General features: G+C 40.9%; 3 protein-coding genes across 4 annotated transcripts; all 3 read left to right on the forward strand.

Moving 5' to 3' along the window:
- Positions 1-1,773: 1,773 nt before the first annotated feature.
- Positions 1,774-14,874, forward strand: LOC115763998 (probable sodium/potassium/calcium exchanger CG1090). Of its 2 annotated transcripts, XM_030706818.1 has the most exons (9): positions 1,774-2,143; positions 2,202-2,242; positions 5,908-6,114; positions 6,175-6,421; positions 6,476-6,765; positions 7,742-8,726; positions 8,865-9,053; positions 9,123-9,922; positions 14,833-14,874. In XM_030706818.1, the coding sequence occupies exons 2-8, from the start codon at positions 2,240-2,242 to the stop codon at positions 9,131-9,133; spliced, it is 1,932 nt and encodes a 643-aa protein (XP_030562678.1). In that variant the 5' UTR covers positions 1,774-2,143; positions 2,202-2,239; the 3' UTR covers positions 9,134-9,922; positions 14,833-14,874. The 2 variants fall into 2 exon arrangements, with proteins under 2 accessions (XP_030562678.1, XP_030562677.1); XM_030706817.1 differs by having other exon boundaries at positions 1,774-2,242.
- Positions 14,875-14,883: 9 nt separating this feature from the next.
- LOC115763999 (sideroflexin-1-3) lies at positions 14,884-16,840 on the forward strand. Its single transcript, XM_030706819.1, has 5 exons — positions 14,884-15,219; positions 15,712-15,829; positions 15,920-16,081; positions 16,146-16,273; positions 16,340-16,840. The coding sequence occupies exons 1-5, from the start codon at positions 14,907-14,909 to the stop codon at positions 16,582-16,584; spliced, it is 966 nt and encodes a 321-aa protein (XP_030562679.1). The 5' UTR covers positions 14,884-14,906; the 3' UTR covers positions 16,585-16,840.
- A 440-nt stretch (positions 16,841-17,280) lies between these two features.
- LOC115764049 lies at positions 17,281-19,138 on the forward strand. The gene is made up of 3 exons (XM_030706890.1): positions 17,281-17,414; positions 17,469-18,473; positions 18,537-19,138. Exons 1-3 carry the CDS (start codon positions 17,339-17,341, stop codon positions 18,566-18,568), a joined length of 1,113 nt encoding a protein of 370 aa, XP_030562750.1. The 5' UTR covers positions 17,281-17,338; the 3' UTR covers positions 18,569-19,138.
- Positions 19,139-19,404: the final 266 nt, after the last annotated feature.

A 19,404-nucleotide genomic window follows, 5' to 3' on the forward strand; every position in this document is an offset into this window, starting at 1 on the left:
AAGGCGCACGTTAAGACGGGATCACGGGAAATTCCACCCGCATACGTGGAGAAATCGCGAAAAACTTTTGTATGAAATGGGGGCCAAAGATTTGGTGGGTGACGTTTCATTTCATTTCGAAGTATATATATGGAAAATCATTTGAGCATGGCCGGGTATACCCGCTATTATCCTATATAGACATGAATCAAAATTTCCCACTTATATCACTCGGTCAAATCTCATCCGATTTCCATAACGCTTGGCTCTTTGCTCATGGCTTGATCTCGAAATCAAGCTGGCATCTAAATCTGGAAAGATTATTCTTGGTCAAAATTTATGTTTAGGTACTCTTAACTATACTATATAGACATAGGTCAAAATTTCACATCCCTCCGATTTCTACGATTTTTGGCTCTTTTGTCGTTTGTCGACATGGGTAAGAAGGGTATATTAAGTCATGCCGTGGGACGCGCCTACTTAAGTTTTTGACAGAAGAACGTTCAGGGTATCTCACAGTCGAGTAGAGCCATCTTACTTGTTAATACTGCTTTTACACTTCGGATAATCAGCTTTGACTTAATTACCAATCGCGACATTTTCAGTTTTCCCATGGCCTACTACAATGAATTCAAAATCGCCGCCAATTCACAATAGACAACTAATTCCGTCATTTACACTTCTGATTCGTGAATCAAAGTCATAATTCCACTTTACTGGAGTGTCAACTCAAAGAGGTGCAGCCGCTGTACCCGAAATTCCGAGAATTTCTTTAACTTTTGCACCATCCACTCGGCTGGCTACCAGTTTTTGTGGGACTGAGATTGAGACATAAACTGGAACCTGTTACAATTGAATGGCAGAGCGCAGCTGAAGGTAACGTCTCCCATTATTAATTGGCAGAATTGTCTATTTTGGAAGGTGTCAACAGGTAAATTCGTCATTGTCCTGGCGATTTTTTATACGCGCCGAGTGTACTGCATTGTTTTTGCAAGGCCTCTAGGCGGCGAGATCTGAGCGTGCCGCATGCAGCAATGTCACGTTGCACATCTGAGGAGCCGGCCGTTGGGTCGGCCGCAATGTAAAGGATAATGTGGCAAAATCCTGACAATTGATGTCCTTTGCCGGCACTTCAAACGACAACTGAGACATCGAACCCAAACGTTTGTTTGTTGTTTGCACAGCCAACACGGCCAACACTTGACGTTACGGCCTGGCGAGGGCGCATATAAATAATAATCAAACAAATATAAATGCCTCGCGGCCCATTGTTTGGCTCTAATGTCATTTTTCAGCCAAGGCATCAACTGAGCTCCGGAATCTCTATTGTTCATAACCGTGCGAGTTCTAATCAATTTGAATCAGCTTTTAAGCTAAAGACTCCATAAGCTGCCCATAGATGGCGCTGCAGCGGTCAGACCGCGCACGCACAGTCTCGCACTTCCCGAGCGTCACACTTTCACATTTCCTGTGCTGGCACTCGTGAGTCGTGTCTCCTCTCGCCTCTCGGCTGTGGTGAGTTTGGCCCCAATACTTTGACTTTTTGGTGCACCGAGAAGAAAAAACGGTGCTCTGCTGCGAAAATTTTGCATTGAGCAAAGTTAATTTTGTTCACAGTTTTAGATTAAGTAAACATTCATGTTGTATTTGATCTTGTTGTGCTGTCACCAAGAATTTGAAATGTTCTTGAACGATGCACTTATTTTTCACAGTGCAGCTGCCGTGCCATGCTCGTTGCAGACTTTGCGACGTTGGGCTCTGCTGTTAGTTTGCGCTGAACCGTCTCGCCAGGCGAAAGCAAAGCTTTGCTAGCTCGTGCGCGTTTCGAATCGCATAAAACACCTACTCATACACACACACACACACACACACAAACACGCAGACACACACGATACACTCCGTGACATCCAAGCCACACACACACACACACACACACAGCACACACACACGTCGAACTTTTGCATGGTGCCCAAGCAAAATATATTCAAATGAATTATTGTTAAATAATCGAGTTCATACTAAAGGTGGCAATGATAATGAAGCACAAGTAATGCGATTGCTGACACTCCGTGAGGGCCAAAACAATGTCTTAGCCTGTTTTCCAATGCAACGGTTTTCTTCTGTATCTGTTTTCCGCAACACCCACATTGCAAGCTACGAATAAGTAACAGAAGAACGCGAACGCTATTTAACAAAAGCTGATTATTCAATTCAATTTACAGTTAAAAGTGCTTATCTGAACGTTAAAACTACTGAAAAAATGGTAACTATAACCAAATGTGATTATGAAATTCCTCTGTGTGTGTGTGTGTGTGCTTGAATGGGAAATGCCTTGTACAAATTGTTTACAGTAGTCAAGTCCAAGTCAATTGCATTTTTGCCACAGCCTTCAATTGTCTGTCATTTAGCAAGTTTTCTGGCCCAAACACAAAGCCCAGAACCGAGCCTACATCACTTTTGCTTTTTTTTTTTGTTTAGTGTGGTAGGGTAGCGTAGGGTGCGGTGCGGTGCGGTGGGTTGTTCTGCTATCTTTTGTTTTAAGCCTTTAAGAAAAATATGATGTAAGCCCGAACGCCCAACAGCAACCACAATGCCAGCCATCGGAGGAACCCTTCACTTCCCTAGCCCCTGCCCACACAGTTAGTTAGCAGAGCCATTTATTTTTATAGCATGTGGCTGCAGCATCCACGCCAGCTCTAACTGTAACTGTAACTAACACACAAGCATACGCACACGCACACATCAGCAGCAGCAGCAGCAGCAGCGTATGAGTAAAAGCTTGAGGGGCAGCTGGCGGCGGCTGCGGCGGGACGTCCAACAAATCGATATATTGTGCGGCATGACCGAATGGCCCACAAGGCGGGCGCGCTGTGGCTGTGTGTTTTGCCTGTGGAGCTGGCTGCCCAGCCACCCGTTCAACGTAGTGTGGTGGCTTTGTTAGGTAGTCAGCCAGACGCCGCAGCTGTCGTAGACGTTGACGTCGACGTCGCTGCTCCTTTTGATACACTCACCCCGGCAGTTGATTTTGAGCTCGTCTTTTGTGGTGAAAACTTTCATTTGCTCTCTCGCACTCTGGCACTCTGGCACTCAGCTCTTCTGCGATTTGCGTCAAATTTGCGCTGTTATCAGACCCGCAAAAGCAAACAGCAGCAGCAGCAACAACAACTGCAACAACAACAACAACAATAACAGTTGTCAATAGCTAACAAATGGCTGTAATGCTACACAAATTTATTCAAAGACATTTATTGTTGTTGTCGCTTATGTAGTTTGTGTCACGATTTGCGCATTTTGTCAATAGACTTGAAGGAAAGCACATGATGTCATACGGACGAGTATAGCTATATGTATGTGTGTGTGTGTGTGTGTGTGTGTGTGTGTGCGTGTTGAATGGCGCCTTGAAAAGTATGCAGCATTTGTTGGCAGTTGGCAGACGGCTTTCGGAATGTTCCAATTCTTAACAGCGTCTGCTTTTGGCTTTGTTTATTCGCTGCTTATCAGTTGGCAAATGTGCCGCAGATTCTGAAAGTGAACACACACACATATACATTTACATATACATTTATATATGTGTGTGTATGCATATGTGCTTATTTAATTGCCTGAGTAAACAAATCGAGCTTAGCCTGTTTTAGGTGGGAATCTCACAGCTGACCTGGCTAAATTACCTTAAATCACATTTAATATTATTTTAATATAACATAGTCGAAGTTCAATAGTTTAGTCTGAGAATCTTTCAAGCATCAATGTGCACTAATGCCTAATGCCCATTTGGGTTAGTTTAAGCCTAACCAGGTATTTGTTGGCTATGGACACTTATTGAGAACTTGCGACTCGTTTACTAGCAAAACCCGCAGCTGGTTTAGTAATATTAGATTTCATGCCAGCTAAAAACGAGCTGCGACAGCCATGGGGTCTAGCATTGTTAGGCCTCGTGACAACGACCAGAACTGGCCAATGTGTTTTAGCCACAAAAGCCGGCTATTTAACCGACTGCAGTCGTTGCACTTATTATTGTTTTCCATTTGCTTTCAACTCGGGCCCAGCTCAGGTCTGGTATGTATCCAATTTCAAGTCAATCAGCTGCCAGTTTTAGATGCCAGTAGCAAAGCCAACTTGAGGCAGATGCAGTGGCAATAGACTTAATAAGCTTGCCACGAGCGTAACATAACAGTGAACTTATGTACATACATTATAATATATATACTTGCTAATATAAGCCCCTCTTCAAACACCCAGCACAAGATGTTTACAAAGCATTGGGTATGCTCTGTGGGTATAGCTACTATATGTTATAATTTGTAGACTAAACAGGCCATAGACTATAATATGGCTAACTTTGCCCGGCTCAAGGTTTATGCTTTAAGGTTTATCAATCAAGTTTCCACCTATTTGTCGCCCGTAAAAAACGCACTATGTTGAACTCCACTTCTTAAGTTTTGCTTCAAATTTATTTTTGAAAATTAGCTTAAAGTCCAACAAATAAAGAACCAAATTTTGAAATCCATATTTTCCGCCCATTTTTATCGCTTAGTGAGAACATTGACCCGAATCTAAGATAAAAAGTATCAAAACATGTCTCAAATGAATTCTCACAATGATCTTTGGAACTGAATTAGAACCCGCAACTTCGCCAACCAAATTTCTGACAGCCACTTCCACTAAGAAGAGATGGATTTTCCAAAAAGTGTGAAACAGCGATCAACTTAACTTCAACACAAATCTGTGAAATTGAAATTTCGGCTGGTAAACTAAAAAGTTTCGTACAGCCTTTTTTCACGCTTTTTCCACACTTGCGGGTGGAATTCCCTACAACCCAAGCGGTTAATAGCGAGCGTTTTCTCCAAATCAGAATATATTTTGTTATTTATTGTTAAAATGTCTTCAAATTCGGCCATTTTTTAAGAATTGAAACGAAGTGAATAAAGAACTTTACCGAATCGATTTGAAAATAAGATTTGAAACGGCTTGGATATTCCTACTTTATTAGATGAGTAGATAGATAGACAGATAAATAGATAGATAGATAGGTAGATAGATAGATGCGTAGATAGATAGATGGATAGATAGATAGATAGATATATAGATAGATAGATGGATAGACAGATAGATAGATAGATAGATAGATAGGTAGTTAGATGGGTAGATAGATATATAGATAGGCAGATAGTTAGATGAGCATAAATATAATATTTATTTGGCAACATAAGGAACAAGGGAAAGTTATTAAAGGAAAATAAGGTTTCAATAAAAAGTGTGTTGACAAGTAGCTTGTGGCAAAAAGCTAACAAATGTTTTATACATACAAGTGTTGCACTCTTTTGGGAGTTGAGCTTTAACATTTAATTGAATAAATATATATATACAAGTATAAATATATACTGCAAAATGATGAAATGTTTCCCTTGACTGCGCTGGTTTCAATCTGAGTAATATTTTGGTGGCTTTATGGAAGGCTTATGCCTTTAGTAGATAAAATATGTTTAATGCTTGAAAATTAAAATGTGATATAAATTATTTGATAAGTTTGGCCCAATCTAAAAGTGCTTACTTCAAGTATTGGGTATCTGATTGTCGAGCCTGCTTCAGCGCAGCATGTTTACTTCTAGTTTACCTGGCATTTAGTACATACTGTACATAAGTGGCTGTGAGTGCTTATGTGTGTGTGTGCGTGTGTGTGGGTGTGCGTGCGTATAGCTAAGAGCTTAGCTGAGAAAATGGCTGCCAGCGTTGCGACGTGTATTTATGTGAAGCATATAAGCCTCATAGTCTTTGCAGTTTTGTCTTTGGCACGCATTGTGTGCTTAGGCGGGCGTCTTGGCCGCCTCCAGCAATTGTTGTTAATTAACAGCAACAACAACAACAACGACAACAGCAAGCTACAGAGCAAGTGAATGTTAATCGAAAGCTAAAACACTTTCCTTGCAGATCGTGCGCCACCGATCCCGCCGCGCGCGCATGTTGAACATGGGCCTGTTGTTCCTGATCTATTACTGCGTGAGCATCTACTCGGCCAGGGGCCAGGACAACAAGCCGGATATACCCCTTGACGTTGGCAGCCTGCCCGAAGCGGCCGATGCCGACGTTATGCCCGAGAGTGAGAGTTCGACGCCCAATTATTTTCTGACCAGCGAAGTGAGCCACAAGTTTTGTTCTTCATTTGATTTGACAGCTAATTCGCATTTCTTTTGCCAGGCAAGTGACGCGGAGTCGGGCACAACCGCGGCCACGCCCATGCACGGCGCTGTGCCCACTTGGCGGCCGCGTCGCGATAATTGTACGCCGCCGGCCATAGAGCAGTTCCCGCAGCCGTTGATGAACAAATGGGCGCGTCAGCATGGCGGACTCATTCTACACATTCTGGTGGCCATCTATACGTTCTTTGGCCTGGCCATTGTGTGCGATGAGTACTTTGTGGCCAGCCTGGACAGGCTGTGCGAGGGTGAGCTACGTCCAAATATTGCCGCAAGCATTTAATTTACTCAAATCCTTGCAGAGCTCAAGCTGTCGCCGGACGTGGCGGGCGCAACATTCATGGCCGCCGGCAGCTCAGCTCCGGAGCTGGCCACCGTGGTGATTGGCGTGTTCTTTGCCAAGGACGACATTGGCATCAGTGGCGTCATTGGCTCCGCGGTCTTCAACATCATGTTTGTCATCTCGGTCTGCGCCCTGTGCTCCGGCACCGTTTGCCAGCTGAACTGGTGGCCACTCGTCCGTGATTGCTTCTTCTACTGCGTGTCCATATTGGTCATGCTGATAATCATCTTCAATGATGTCATCTCTTGCGTAAGTTCTGATACTTGTAAGACCATTAGAAACTTTTCAAGTAGAAATTGAAGGTTTTACTTAATCTAGACAGAGTTTTTGGCGGCATAAGTATGGGAACATTATTTGCCTCTATACACACACAATTACGCTTCTATATATAAAACTTTAATTTAAATATATAGACTAATTCTTTTCTAGAAATCTTAACACATAATATTTAATTACATTTGAAACCATAATCTTTATCAAAAGAGTTTTATGAGTGAATTGAAAATGGCTAAAAAGGCAATTTGCGAAAGTTTGTGTTACAGACAGATGGAAACATTAGACTCTATAGATTATGGTATATAAGGTATATATTCTCGATCAAGATGAGTCCATTTAGCCATGTCTGTCTAATTAAAAGACAAACTAAAGAAGAGATTTTTATAAATATTATATTTTCTCAATACCATACGCATTATGAGTTGATCGTTTTTTGTCAATATCTTCTCTCATTTCCAATATCTTCCCTCATCCGTGAATATTAGAAATAGTGCACTTCCCACATTCTCCCAAAGTTGAAAAAATCATAAATGAAACCAGTGTGAAATAGAGCTCAAATTAATTTCAACACAAATCTATGAAATTGAGTTTTCGAATAGTAAACTAAAAAGTTTCATATAACCGTTTTTCACGCGTTTTCCACACTTGCGGGTGGAATTTGAGACAACCCAAGCGCGCGTTTTCTCCAATACTTTATATCTATGCACTTAGGACTTTATCTGCATGATATAAATTCCTGCCTAATCATTTTCGAATTAAAATTGGGCTGTATTTAATGATTTAAAGAATTCTAAGAATTCTAAACGTGACCTATCCTATCCTATCAAAATATTTTGTTGACCAAGGACTAAAGAGGATTTTGTAGTCGAGTCCTTCACTTTTCAGCCTTAAAGTTCCTCCATCAAATTTCATTAATATCATACACAATTGAACTATTTTCCCTTTACAGGCTGAATCTGTGGTTATGCTGCTCTGCTATGTGCTTTACTGCATTGCCCTGCATTTCAATACGGAGCTGGAGCGCTGGGCGTTAGGCTTAAATCTGCCGTTCAAGCTGCCCAGCAAGGAGGAACAATCGGCCTTGGTCACCTACAAGAATGTGCCCGAAAGTTCGTACACACAGGGCACACAGCAGAAGGAATCGGAGACGAGTCCCCAGCAGCAGGCACAGCCATCGACACAGGGCGACTATCAGAGCTACAATGATCCGAATGCCAGCTGGGATCCGAATGCCGCCTGGGGCGAGGAGGGGCAGAGTCAGTCGCAGCCAACGGCCATCAGTGTTAAGGCCAGCCAACCGCCGGCGGTCGACGATTGGGGCATGAGTCAGTTTACCCAGGGACAAGGGCAAGAGAATATGGGCTATCATGCGGATCAGCCGGAACCTGTGGTAACTGGCGAAACGGCTCCAGCAGCGCCCAAGACTCAGGTTGCGGCAGCTCCGGCTGGCGTGGATTACTACAAGTCGACGGATAAACAACGTGAGCCACGCCCCGATCCGTTACTGCGACCCACAGAGGGCGGCATGCCAGCACTGGTGTCCTGGTATGTGGTCTATCCGATACACTTTTTATGCAAGAAGACAATGCCGGATTGCCGCCAGCTGCAGTATCGCAACTGGTATCCATTCACGTTCCTGATCTCGATGGTCTGGATCTCGTTCTACTCGTACTTCATGGTCTGGATGATAACGGTGATTGGCTCCACGCTGGCCATACCGGACACTGTGATGGGCCTGACGTTCGTAGCTGCTGGCGTTTCTGTGCCGGATGCCCTAAGCTCAATAGCCGTTATCAAAGAGGGCTACGGCGACATGGCCGTATCGAATGCGATTGGCTCAAATGTCTTTGATATACTAGTGTGCTTAGGTCTTCCATGGTTCATACAAACGGCCATCATTAAGCCCGGCTCGCACGTCAATGTTATATCCAAGGGTATGTACACATGTGGCCCTACTCCCAATAACTGCTTGCTGTTCAATTTTGTGGTATGCCTGGCATGTGGCTTAAATGCTTTAGCCAACGAGCTCACGAAATGCATTTAGATTAATCCGTTGCGTAATCTGCTTGCAGGTCTGGCCTATTCCACGCTCTCGCTCTTCTCCACCGTTGTCTTCTTGATATTGTCGACGCATCTGAATGGCTGGAAGCTGGACAAGCGCTTGGGCATCATACTGATGATCTGGTATTTGTTTTTCATAACGCTGGCGGCGCTCTACGAGATGAACGTCTTTGGTTACATGAACCCACCAGAGTGTCCCAGTGAGTAGCATCTGGCATCAGATATTTACTTCAAAATTTTCAACTCTTCCTTCTCCCCCTCCATTGCAGGCACCTACTAAACAACTGACTACCATCTGATCAGATTAAATAGCAGACAGCACCTAGATTCGCATCACCAGCACCAATTACGAGTACCATATACATATTTATAAGTACAGGCATACATACTACATACCAACATACGAAATCTTATACATACAGTACTTAGCCGCAGCAGCAAAAAGTGTACCAACAGGAACATGAATATATATATATGTATATATAGATATATACATAAATGCATACACACACATATATATAATTAATGTAAAGGTTACTCAAAGCGCATTTTACATGGATTTTTACATGCACCAAATGAACGAGAACGAATAATGAATATATATATATATATATCTACGATATATTAAAATAATAGAAAAAGATACACACATGTGTATTTATAAAAGACAAACTCCATATACAACAACAATTATAAGCATGTAGCACTGTAGATAGGGAGAATTGTATTAAATTAAGTACAAGTATAAACAAAACGGCAAATCAATGATATTTGTTGTCACGGTTTTATGGAACAACAACTAACTAACAGAAAAGGAACAACGCAAAATTTCAGATGAACTAAACACATCTCCCCCCTACCCCCACACACACAATCATCGTTAATATATGTTGTAAGTTAGGCATTGATTTTTGAGTTAAAATGTTTGGTTTTTCATTTAACTGAAATGCTTTGAACTTTGAACGTTAACGCTGTTACCTGCTGCTGCTTCTGGACCTGTGAACTGGGACAATCTGCGAGAATCTGGGAGAATCTGCGAGAACCTGCAAGAACCTGGAAGAAACTCGGAGTAAGTAGACGTGGTAGCAATGAATTTTATTACAAAGCCAATTAAGAAAAGATCAACGAATTTTGTTCAACTTGTTGTTATATGAATATATCGTATACTCTGTACCTTTATGGGGCATATCTAAGAATCCTGTCCGTCTGCTGTCGATCTCAAATGCAATCATTTCTGTATCATACGCAAACACTATTATAGAGCTTGATTAGTTTGAAATGTCTTGATGGATATTACGATGCTTAAAAGTTATCCCCGTTTGCTTGGTACAGGGTATTGCCTAGTCGAGCCAACCTGACTAGCGCATTCATAATTGATATTTTGGTTTAATTATGCATGCACATACATAAATAATGCAAGAATAGTTGAAAATAAAGGGATATTTATGTAGATATTTTTAAATGGATTAACGAGCATATTTTTTTTACAATTAAATATATTTACAATGTTAAACAATGAACGTCCTGAGTTTCACAGCATACGACCATAATTTAAAAAAAAACACAAAAAAAAAACCAAATTTAATCACATGCAACAATTGTATTAAACAATTTAATGCACATATTTCAACTTATAGCAATTAATGGCGTCAATTTTTTTACTGTAAATATATATATATACATATATTAATTCTATATGTATACAAATTAAATAATTCGATTAGTGTAAATTTATAGTCAATTTTTGGTGCAAATTACGTACGCATATTTATACACATTTGTGCAGTTTTTAACAATATAATAAATTATATGATTTGTAATTTTAGTTTTTGTTATAAATATATACATATACAAAAAAGTTACAAAATATATATATATATGAGAAAATACAACAAATCAAAAATAATAGTTAACCAAAGCACGCAATAAAATAATAATATACTTTAGGCTCATATGTTAAATTTGACATATTTCATTTGTTAAAAATATAATTTAAAACTAAAAACTGCCGTTTAACAGCACAAGAAACAAGAGAAAACACTTGGCTACGTGGTTGAGAACATTTCGGAATAATAAAAATAAAAAAGGAAACCTTTTTATACCCTGAGCCCATTAAAAATGGGTATAAGGGTATATTGTATTTGTGCAAAATCCAAATGTATGTAACAGGCAGAAGGAAGCATCTCCGACCCCATAAAGTATATATATTCTTGATCAGCATCAATAGCCGAGTCAATCTAGCCATGTCCGTCCGTCCGTCCGTCCGTCCGTCCGTATGTATGAACGCAAGGATCTCAGAACCTACAAGAGCTAGAGACTTAAATTTTCGATGTAGATGCTCCTAGTTCCCGCGCAGATCGAGTTTATTTCCGATAATCGATAACTTGCTCCGTTTCCAAGCAATCGATAAAAATCGATATCGTTATCCTGTTTTTTGGGCAATTTTGGTAAATAATAAGAGCTAGAGTCACCAAACTTGACATATAGCTTCTAAAATAGAATATATATATGCATTTGTTGTTGGAAGAATAGGGTTCAGGGTATTCCCTAGTCGGGAGCTCCCGACTAGAACCTCTTGTTTTAAATTAAAAGTCTTGAGCAATTGTTTCTAGGCTATTTTATATGAAATGGGGTATACCATGTTCTCTCTCACTCTCTAATTCCTTGCCAAGAGCCCAAGGATCGGGACTTTAAGACTTTAATTTCCTTAATGAACACAATTCTACAGTTTTCGAAGGAATACGCAAAGTTTTTTTATTTCCTTATGCTATTTTGGCATTTTTCAAATTGCTTTCACTTCGCGCCAGAAAATGTTTAAGCCAAAATGAAAATTGTATGGCTTGTAGGCTGTTTAACGGTGGTGCATTTAATATTATTAGGCCATATACGAATACCGTAATAATGTTGAATATTTTTATAAAATATGTTTCACTTGATTTAAGTTTTATATGCAACAAATGCTTGGTTCCCGGCCAAGTTTTAGGCATTGTTAGTGCAACATTTAGGTTTATGCTTTGCTAGAATTCCAACTAATGGTAATCATAACATAACTGAATCAGTATCATAATTTAGCTGCAAGCAAGGTATAAGACGAAAGATACTCGTGTACACATAATATATATATATACATACACCATATTTATTTAGCATAAAGATACAAAACCAACTAACATAGTGAGCAATGCACTGCTAAATGGTATGAATGGAGGCGCTCAAAACACAATCTAGTTACATAAACATATTTATACAAAACATTGAGAAACATACAATATATATATATATATATATGCCATACTTAGTGTATATACCTATGAATATGCATGACACAGAGAGCGTTCAGTTGAAATCCAAGTAATTGATTTCCTCTGATCCATCACGAAAACTTCCCTAAAACTAACTTTAAACAGTTGAAAACAAATATATATACCTATGAATTAAATTTCAACCAAAACAATAAATGTACGAACAATCGCCTATTGTCAACTCCTACATGCATACAAATACATGTTACATACATGCATACATGCATACATACCTTCTGCCATGACATACATATACATATATATATACTATAATATACTTCTATAGGCATTCCTCAAGTACAATGTTCTTCCCCACTCAAGCTACAAATATACATACGTAGTAGGAATACAATACATACATAGATACATACATACATACATAGATACATACATACATACATGCATACATACATGCGAACATATACTATATACTGAGTGCAATGTTAAAATAAAAAAAAACTGTTAATCGTTGCGAGTGTTTCGAGTAAATAGAGCAAAAGGCTAGTTGATGCATTTTACATACAACCTAAACAAACGAGTATGCATAGCTATTACATCGAACATCAAACTGACATAGAAACCAAGAACTATCCTTCAAATTGTTGACAGAACGTTAAATGTTTCAATTAACTATTTCAATTAGCTGTTCAATTTCAATTTTTATCAAACAGTTGAAACGTTATCCAGTTATGAAATGTTTTATTCAATTTATTTTAAATATCTTCAACTAAAAATCAAATAAAATCAAATATACCTATATTTCGTATACAAGATACTTTCTTGTACAAATATTGTAACTAAATGATGTATGCATATTAAAAGTTATACATCATTATATTGAAGTGAAAAAAGTTCACTAACACACACACACACACACACACACACACACACACACACACACACATACACACATACCTACAAACAGTCACACACGCTTTATATCGTATATATGTACATACGTATATACATACATATACATACATATACCTACAAGAATGTACAATAAATGTCATCTATGCTAATACACATACAGACATACTTGTATTTATATCTATCATTTGTGTTAACTATGACTATAATTGTTTGCAAACATTTAAGAGATACTTCAAATATGCATAATACATATTTATTTATATGACAAATATTTAATAATTAATAACAATCGGAAATTAACGAAGAAAGTAACATGATAACTATTGCTAATATACACAACTGTTGATGTTATGTTTAGTCTATTAATGGATTTAAAAAATAAATGAATATACACACGCAACCGAAAAGAGTTTTCAATAATTAGATATTAATAATAATTAATGCAACTTTAATGGAAACATGAATACATTTCTCAGTAACGAGAAAGTCTGTTCAAAAAGAAAGGGATATACATAGCAGGAATCGAAAAATAAACATAGATTGCCTTGCAAATGTTAATTGAACTATAAGTATCTACTCCTACATACACAAATACACGCACACGTACACGCACACGTACACGCACAAGTACGCGCACACATACACGCACACGTCCACGATGGGTGCGCGTAAATAAACTTGAAATTAATTCAAATATTGGTAAGGCTACAACAGGCTGACTTAAAAGCTTTACAAATGTGCAAAGCCTAACTGTTAATGGACTGCGCAGAGAGCAAAGCTCTCTCTCATCAATGTCGACGCCGTCATTCAACACTGCGCAGCACGAAAAAGTTTAAACAAACGGAAGGTAAATACGAAAGCAAAAGAAAGAAAGAGGAACGAATGGAAAGTTTTGTTAGCATGCCGAACAGTAGATGCTCTTTAGCTAAGCGCTTAAAAGTGTGTAAGTAAGATGATGCTATATACCACCACTGAATATAGTTGAAAATAAAATGATTCTTTAATTATTATTTGTATGCTATTATTGGTGGTCAGCCAATCGATGGACTAATCCAGTTAAATTCGTGTCACATACGGCATGACACAGTTCTGACACTCGCCCGGAGGGCATAAAAAGCTCTCTGGAGCTGCAGCTGATTGAGGCCAACTGCCGGCTGGCAGCGGCAGCAGTGTTTGGAGCGCTTGCTGCTCGATTTAGTCGAAAGTTCACTGCCAAAGTGTTAGGAAGTGCGGCGCTTGGACGTGCGTGTCGGTACGTTTGCGTGTGCCTGCATGTATATGTGTGTGTGTGTGTGTTTGTAGGTGGCGCCCGCGTGGAAAACTTGAAAAGCACTCAAATGCTCGCGCACTCTCGCACACATACAATTGCCATGTCTGTGAGCGTGTGTGTGTGTGTGTGTCGCAACCTGTTCTCCAGTTGACGAGTCTGGAACGAATTCTTTTTATTTTTTTTGTTTTTTGTTTGTGCTGAACTCAGCTGTGCACCCGGCAAACGCCCGATAAGACTTATGGATTTTTCAATAGTAGCCAAATTTATGATAGCACTAGCGTTATTATGTAATGCAGTAAATATTATTATTGTTTTGAATGCATAATCGCCGTGGGGAATGCTTAACATAGTATACACGTGTATGTGTGTGTGTGTGTGTGTGAAACTTGTTTGCAGGCGATTCGCGCACAGCTTGGGGCTGGGTCATCGCGGCCAATGATAAGCGTTCGGGGCAGCAACTGTTATTTCTTTCTGATTAACAAACAAATCAGCTGTATTTAAAATAGAAAAATGTTCTTTCTTATCTGCCCACAGAATTATACGTGAATAGTTCCAGACAGCAGCAGTAACAGTAAAAAAAAAATAAGGAAAAAATATATTTGGTAAAAATGACTGCAATACCCCGTGTAGATATTGATAGGCCCAAATATGATCAGAGCACATATTTGGGGCGTGTCAAGCATTTCATTCTGGTCACGAATCCGCTGAACGTCTTCGCCTCCAATGCGGAGCTGGAGAGGGCGCGTCAGATCGTCATCAAGTATCGGGCCGGCAAGGAGGTGCCCGAGGCCAGTTCGCTGGAGGATATATGGAAGGCCAAGTATCTGTACGATTCGGCATTTCATCCGGAGACGGGCGAGAAGCAGCTCATCGTTGGACGCATGTCCGCCCAGATGCCGATGAATATGCTTATCACGGGCTGTAAGTATGTCCCCCTCGCCTGATCTGGACTATACTTCCTTCCCAACCCATCTAACCAGCCCCCCCCCCCCCCCCCCCTCTTCTCATCTGCAGTACGCCCCCTGCCTAACAACATCTAACGATCCTCTCTCCCGACCTGGAGTGTACCACCTTCCGAACCCATCTAGCGACCTCCCTCGCCCGACCTGGAGTATACCCCCTCCCTAACCCATCAAACAAGTCCCCCCCTCGCCCGACCTGGAGTATACCCCCTACCCAACCCATCTAACGACCTCACACCTCAGCTCACTTGGAGTACACCCCCTCCCTAATCTTACTAACCACCACCCCCCCCTCCCCCCCTCCTGACCTTGAGTATACCCCCTCCCAGCCCATCTAACGACCTCGCCCCTCTCCTGAGCTGAAGATTGTGGACAATTTCAACTATTCGCTTCCGCGCGTTGATTAATAAACAACTATTAATGTATTTGTTGTTGTTTTTTTTTTATTTAGGCATGATGACCTTCTACAAAACAACGCCGGCGGTCGTCTTCTGGCAATGGTTCAATCAAACGTTCAACGCGATTGTCAACTACACGAATCGCTCGGGCACATCTCCAATTAGTCAATCGTAAGTTACCCCCCCACCCCCCAGCCTGGGCTCCAGGGAGAGATTGCCTTGTGACCCCGAACTTAAGCTATATTCTATTCCATTTGACAGACAATTGTTGACCTCCTACTGCCTGGCCACGAGCGGCGCGCTGGGCACGGCGCTCAGCCTGAACCGTGCGGTGAAGAACATGAATCCTCTGATCGGGCGCCTGGTGCCGCTGGTCGCCGTCGCAGCCGCCAATTGCATCAACATTCCTTGCATGCGGATGCAGTGAGTAGAGAGATTTGAGACTTAGCTGGAGGAGAGCTTCTAACACGGCTTGTTTATTCCGCAGGGAGCTGCGCAACGGAGTCAGTCTGGTGGACGAGAAGAATCAAGAGGTCGGCATCTCCAAGAAGGCCGCCTTTGTGGGCATCTCCGCTGTGGTGGTCAGTCGCATTGCCATGGCCATGCCCGGAATGAGTACGTTAATCTTTGAGTGCTTGAATCTTATCTAAATCCTTCTACTCCTCCTGCTCTGTTGCACAGCCTTGACGCCTCTGCTGATGGAGAAGCTGGAGAAGCGCGGCTTCCTCAAGAGATATCCGCGTGCCAATGCGCCGATCCAAACGCTTTTCTGTGGCTTTGTTCTGCTCTTTGCCACGCCCCTGGGCTGTGCATTCTTCAGCCAGCGGGCGGCCATCAAGGTGGACTCCCTGGAGGCGGAAGTGCGCGATTCCATCAAGAAGAAGCGTCCCGAACTGGACACAGTGTGGTACAACAAGGGCTTGTAAGTCGGCAAAATTTTCATTGTAGTTGAAGTAAAAATTTTTAGTGATTTTTGTGAGTTTTGTGGTGGACAATACCCTTTATCTTAGGACTTGTTTATTAACTCAACATGCATTTAATATATTTTTAAGCATTAAAATATCGTTATTTCTGTGTTACGGTAAATATTGTCTCTTTTAGTCAGAACATAAGAATTTATGTGAATTAGTCAAATATTGCAACAATTAACTCAAAGCGTGTGTTTATATCAATGAAGCATTAATCATATATGAGATATTGTTAATAAAATGTATTAATGTAAATAACTGTACATAATTCTTATGCAATTCAAACGATCAACGTATATTTTTTCAAATCCAACTGTTCCTGTGCAGCCCTGCCATGCTGCAGCAATCAGCTTTTGACAGCGATGTTATTTGTCACTAAAAATACCAAATGAAGTTAAATTGCAAAAAAATACCATTCAATTAAGAACGAATTAGTGGGTTTTTTTTTAATGAGCAATAAATATGTATGTATGTATTACAAATAAATTAGCTGTGTGGTTGCAACCGAGCAGGCCTTAGATTTTTACAAATAAAAATAGTGCCACATATATCGATAACTTTATCAAATCAACTGAGTGCACACTTGTCTATCGATACATTAATACCACTATGTGATAATCAATTAGCACGAAAAAATACCAAACGGATTGAGTTGAGCGCATTTTGTGACGCAGTCATTGAATGTTTTAAATTAATTAATTAATAATACTAAATGGAAAACGCGTCGACTTTAAACAAAAGACGCTCACTTACGCTCAGCAGCAGACTACTTCAGAAACGACACAGTGGTAAGTTCCAGCGCTGCTCTGCTGAGTTATAATACAATTAAATATCAAATGCAGCCTCACCTCAAAGTCGCGTTCGCGCCAGCGCATCACAGGAAGCTGCAAATGATGGAGACTCGCCCAGATCTTCCGCGGTGAATATTGGCGACAATGTTGAGAGCACGCCGCCCAGCAAAAAGAATCACACATTGGACGACAGCCTGGACTTTTCGCCGCGCAACAGCCTCTCGCCCAGCTGCCTGTTCTCTCAGACATTGGTCAGCGGCAGCCCGGAAGTCGGTTGGCGCTGGAACTGCGATAAGAATGGGCGTGGCGATAAGGTGAACACCACCTCGGACAGCGGCTTTGATTCGGAAGAGTTCGGGCCGAATGCGTGCAAGCAGAAGGATCGACGCAAACAGGTGCGAGACGCAGCCAATGAGCACAGGCGCAAACAGTTCGAAAGCAGACAATGGCGGGCGCAGCAGATACGTGACCATGAGCTGCTCAAAGAGCGCTGTGACAAGCTGCACAGGCAGCTGTTGGATCAACAGACTGTGGCACCGGCAGCGACAGCTGATGCCGAAATAGCTGCAGGTGCTGTGGAGGATCCCGCCTTGGCCGATTTCCTTAACGATTCCGATACGGATTGCTTTCTGATTGAGGCCTCACAGCAGCTGGAGTCAAAGCTGGCGCCAAAGCAGACGCCGAGGCAGACGCCGGCTGTAACCACGCCCACCAGCCATCACAAGAGCCACAAGGAGAAGCAGTCCTCGTTCTATATGAAGTTTCTGGAGGATGAAAGCGAAACAGAGGATTGGTTTCTTGCCCTCGACGAGGCCATGCTGGAGGCTACAAATCCCAAGAAGCCGCGCCTCGCCCTGCAGCGTTACAAATCGATGCCGAGCAAAACAGCCGGCGATGACAGCGCTAGCTGCAGTGCGTCCACAGCTAAGCGCTGCATCAACTCCGCCTCCTCCTCCGCCTCCTGCTCCGCCGCCAATGCAGGCATGCCAGTATCAGATACGCCACGCATAAAACGTCACGCCAGCACACACGCCCTGTCGCCCGCTACCTCAAGTGGTAAATGATGGCTTAGTTCCCATTTCATATTTATCACAAATATATAAATATCTATACTTTTAGCAAGAGGCAATCTTTTTGGTAGGCGGCCTTAGACAATGCCTTGACGCCCACAATAAATTGTTCCAACGGCTTCCCATCTACCTGTACCGAATGTGATGCGCAAAAAGTTGGGTGTGCTCCAAGTTTCGCTCGCCTCTTTGTTCCTCGTTATTTCATTGGAGATGTATACGTTAATTGAATCCATATACTCTTAAGATACTTGTTTAATTAGAATTGAAGCTCAATTAAAACTTAATTGTAATTTAAACCTGCTGCTCAATTGCCATCGAGCCACGGACCATATGTTCCAGCTTTTGGAGATTTGAGAGGTTGGATTGCGACAATTGCGCAGGACAAAGCGACAGAGCGCCAGATTTAATATCGAGCGCCTTCCTGTGACGTCGGAGCATTGTCTAATGAAGACCCAAACCAATAATATTGTGTGTCCAAACAAGCTTTATACAAATTTCAATGAATAGTTATAGTTCTTAATAATTAGTAAGGTATGGTATTGTTTAGTTGTCGAACTTAAGGTTATGATGCATAAACTAACTAAATAGTATTTTAGCTAAGTTAATGAATAACCTTTATAAATGTACCTCTAAGGCTCCCAAGAGTTTTTTTAGTTTAATTATTATTAAGCTCAAAGAATATGGAATAGATATTTAAGTCTTACAATGTTATTTTAAGTTTTACTTTACAAATATTTATTATTTAAATAAATGCAAAATATATTGGCACAAAATAATAAAATATTTTTAAACAAATATTTATTATAAACATAAATGCATAAAATATTGAAAAAAATATTTAAGTATTTTCACCATTAACGGTTAATTATTATCAAAATAAATCTATAAAATATTGGCACAAAATAATAAAATATTTT

The sequence above is a fragment of the Drosophila novamexicana genome, unplaced genomic scaffold (genome assembly GCF_003285875.2).
Source record: "Drosophila novamexicana strain 15010-1031.04,08,12 unplaced genomic scaffold, DnovRS2.1 tig00000817-arrow-arrow-pilon, whole genome shotgun sequence".
NCBI classification, from domain to species: Eukaryota; Metazoa; Arthropoda; class Insecta; order Diptera; family Drosophilidae; genus Drosophila; species Drosophila novamexicana.

Excerpts from the sequence above, each read along its gene's own strand:
- LOC115763998 (XM_030706817.1), top strand. Across the intron at positions 6,115-6,174 it reads ATTATTTTCTGACCAGCGAA|GCAAGTGACGCGGAGTCGGG; the intron begins GTGAGCCACAAG and ends TTCTTTTGCCAG. Across the intron at positions 6,766-7,741 it reads TCAATGATGTCATCTCTTGC|GCTGAATCTGTGGTTATGCT; the intron begins GTAAGTTCTGAT and ends TTCCCTTTACAG.
- LOC115763999 (XM_030706819.1), top strand. The coding sequence starts at position 14,907 with ATGACTGCAATACCCCGTGTAGATATTGATAGGCCCAAATATGATCAG. Across the intron at positions 15,220-15,711 it reads GAATATGCTTATCACGGGCT|GCATGATGACCTTCTACAAA; the intron begins GTAAGTATGTCC and ends TTTTTTATTTAG. Across the intron at positions 16,082-16,145 it reads ATTCCTTGCATGCGGATGCA|GGAGCTGCGCAACGGAGTCA; the intron begins GTGAGTAGAGAG and ends TTTATTCCGCAG.
- LOC115764049 (XM_030706890.1), top strand. The coding sequence starts at position 17,339 with ATGGAAAACGCGTCGACTTTAAACAAAAGACGCTCACTTACGCTCAGC. Across the intron at positions 17,415-17,468 it reads ACTTCAGAAACGACACAGTG|CCTCACCTCAAAGTCGCGTT; the intron begins GTAAGTTCCAGC and ends TATCAAATGCAG. Across the intron at positions 18,474-18,536 it reads GTCGCCCGCTACCTCAAGTG|CAAGAGGCAATCTTTTTGGT; the intron begins GTAAATGATGGC and ends CTATACTTTTAG.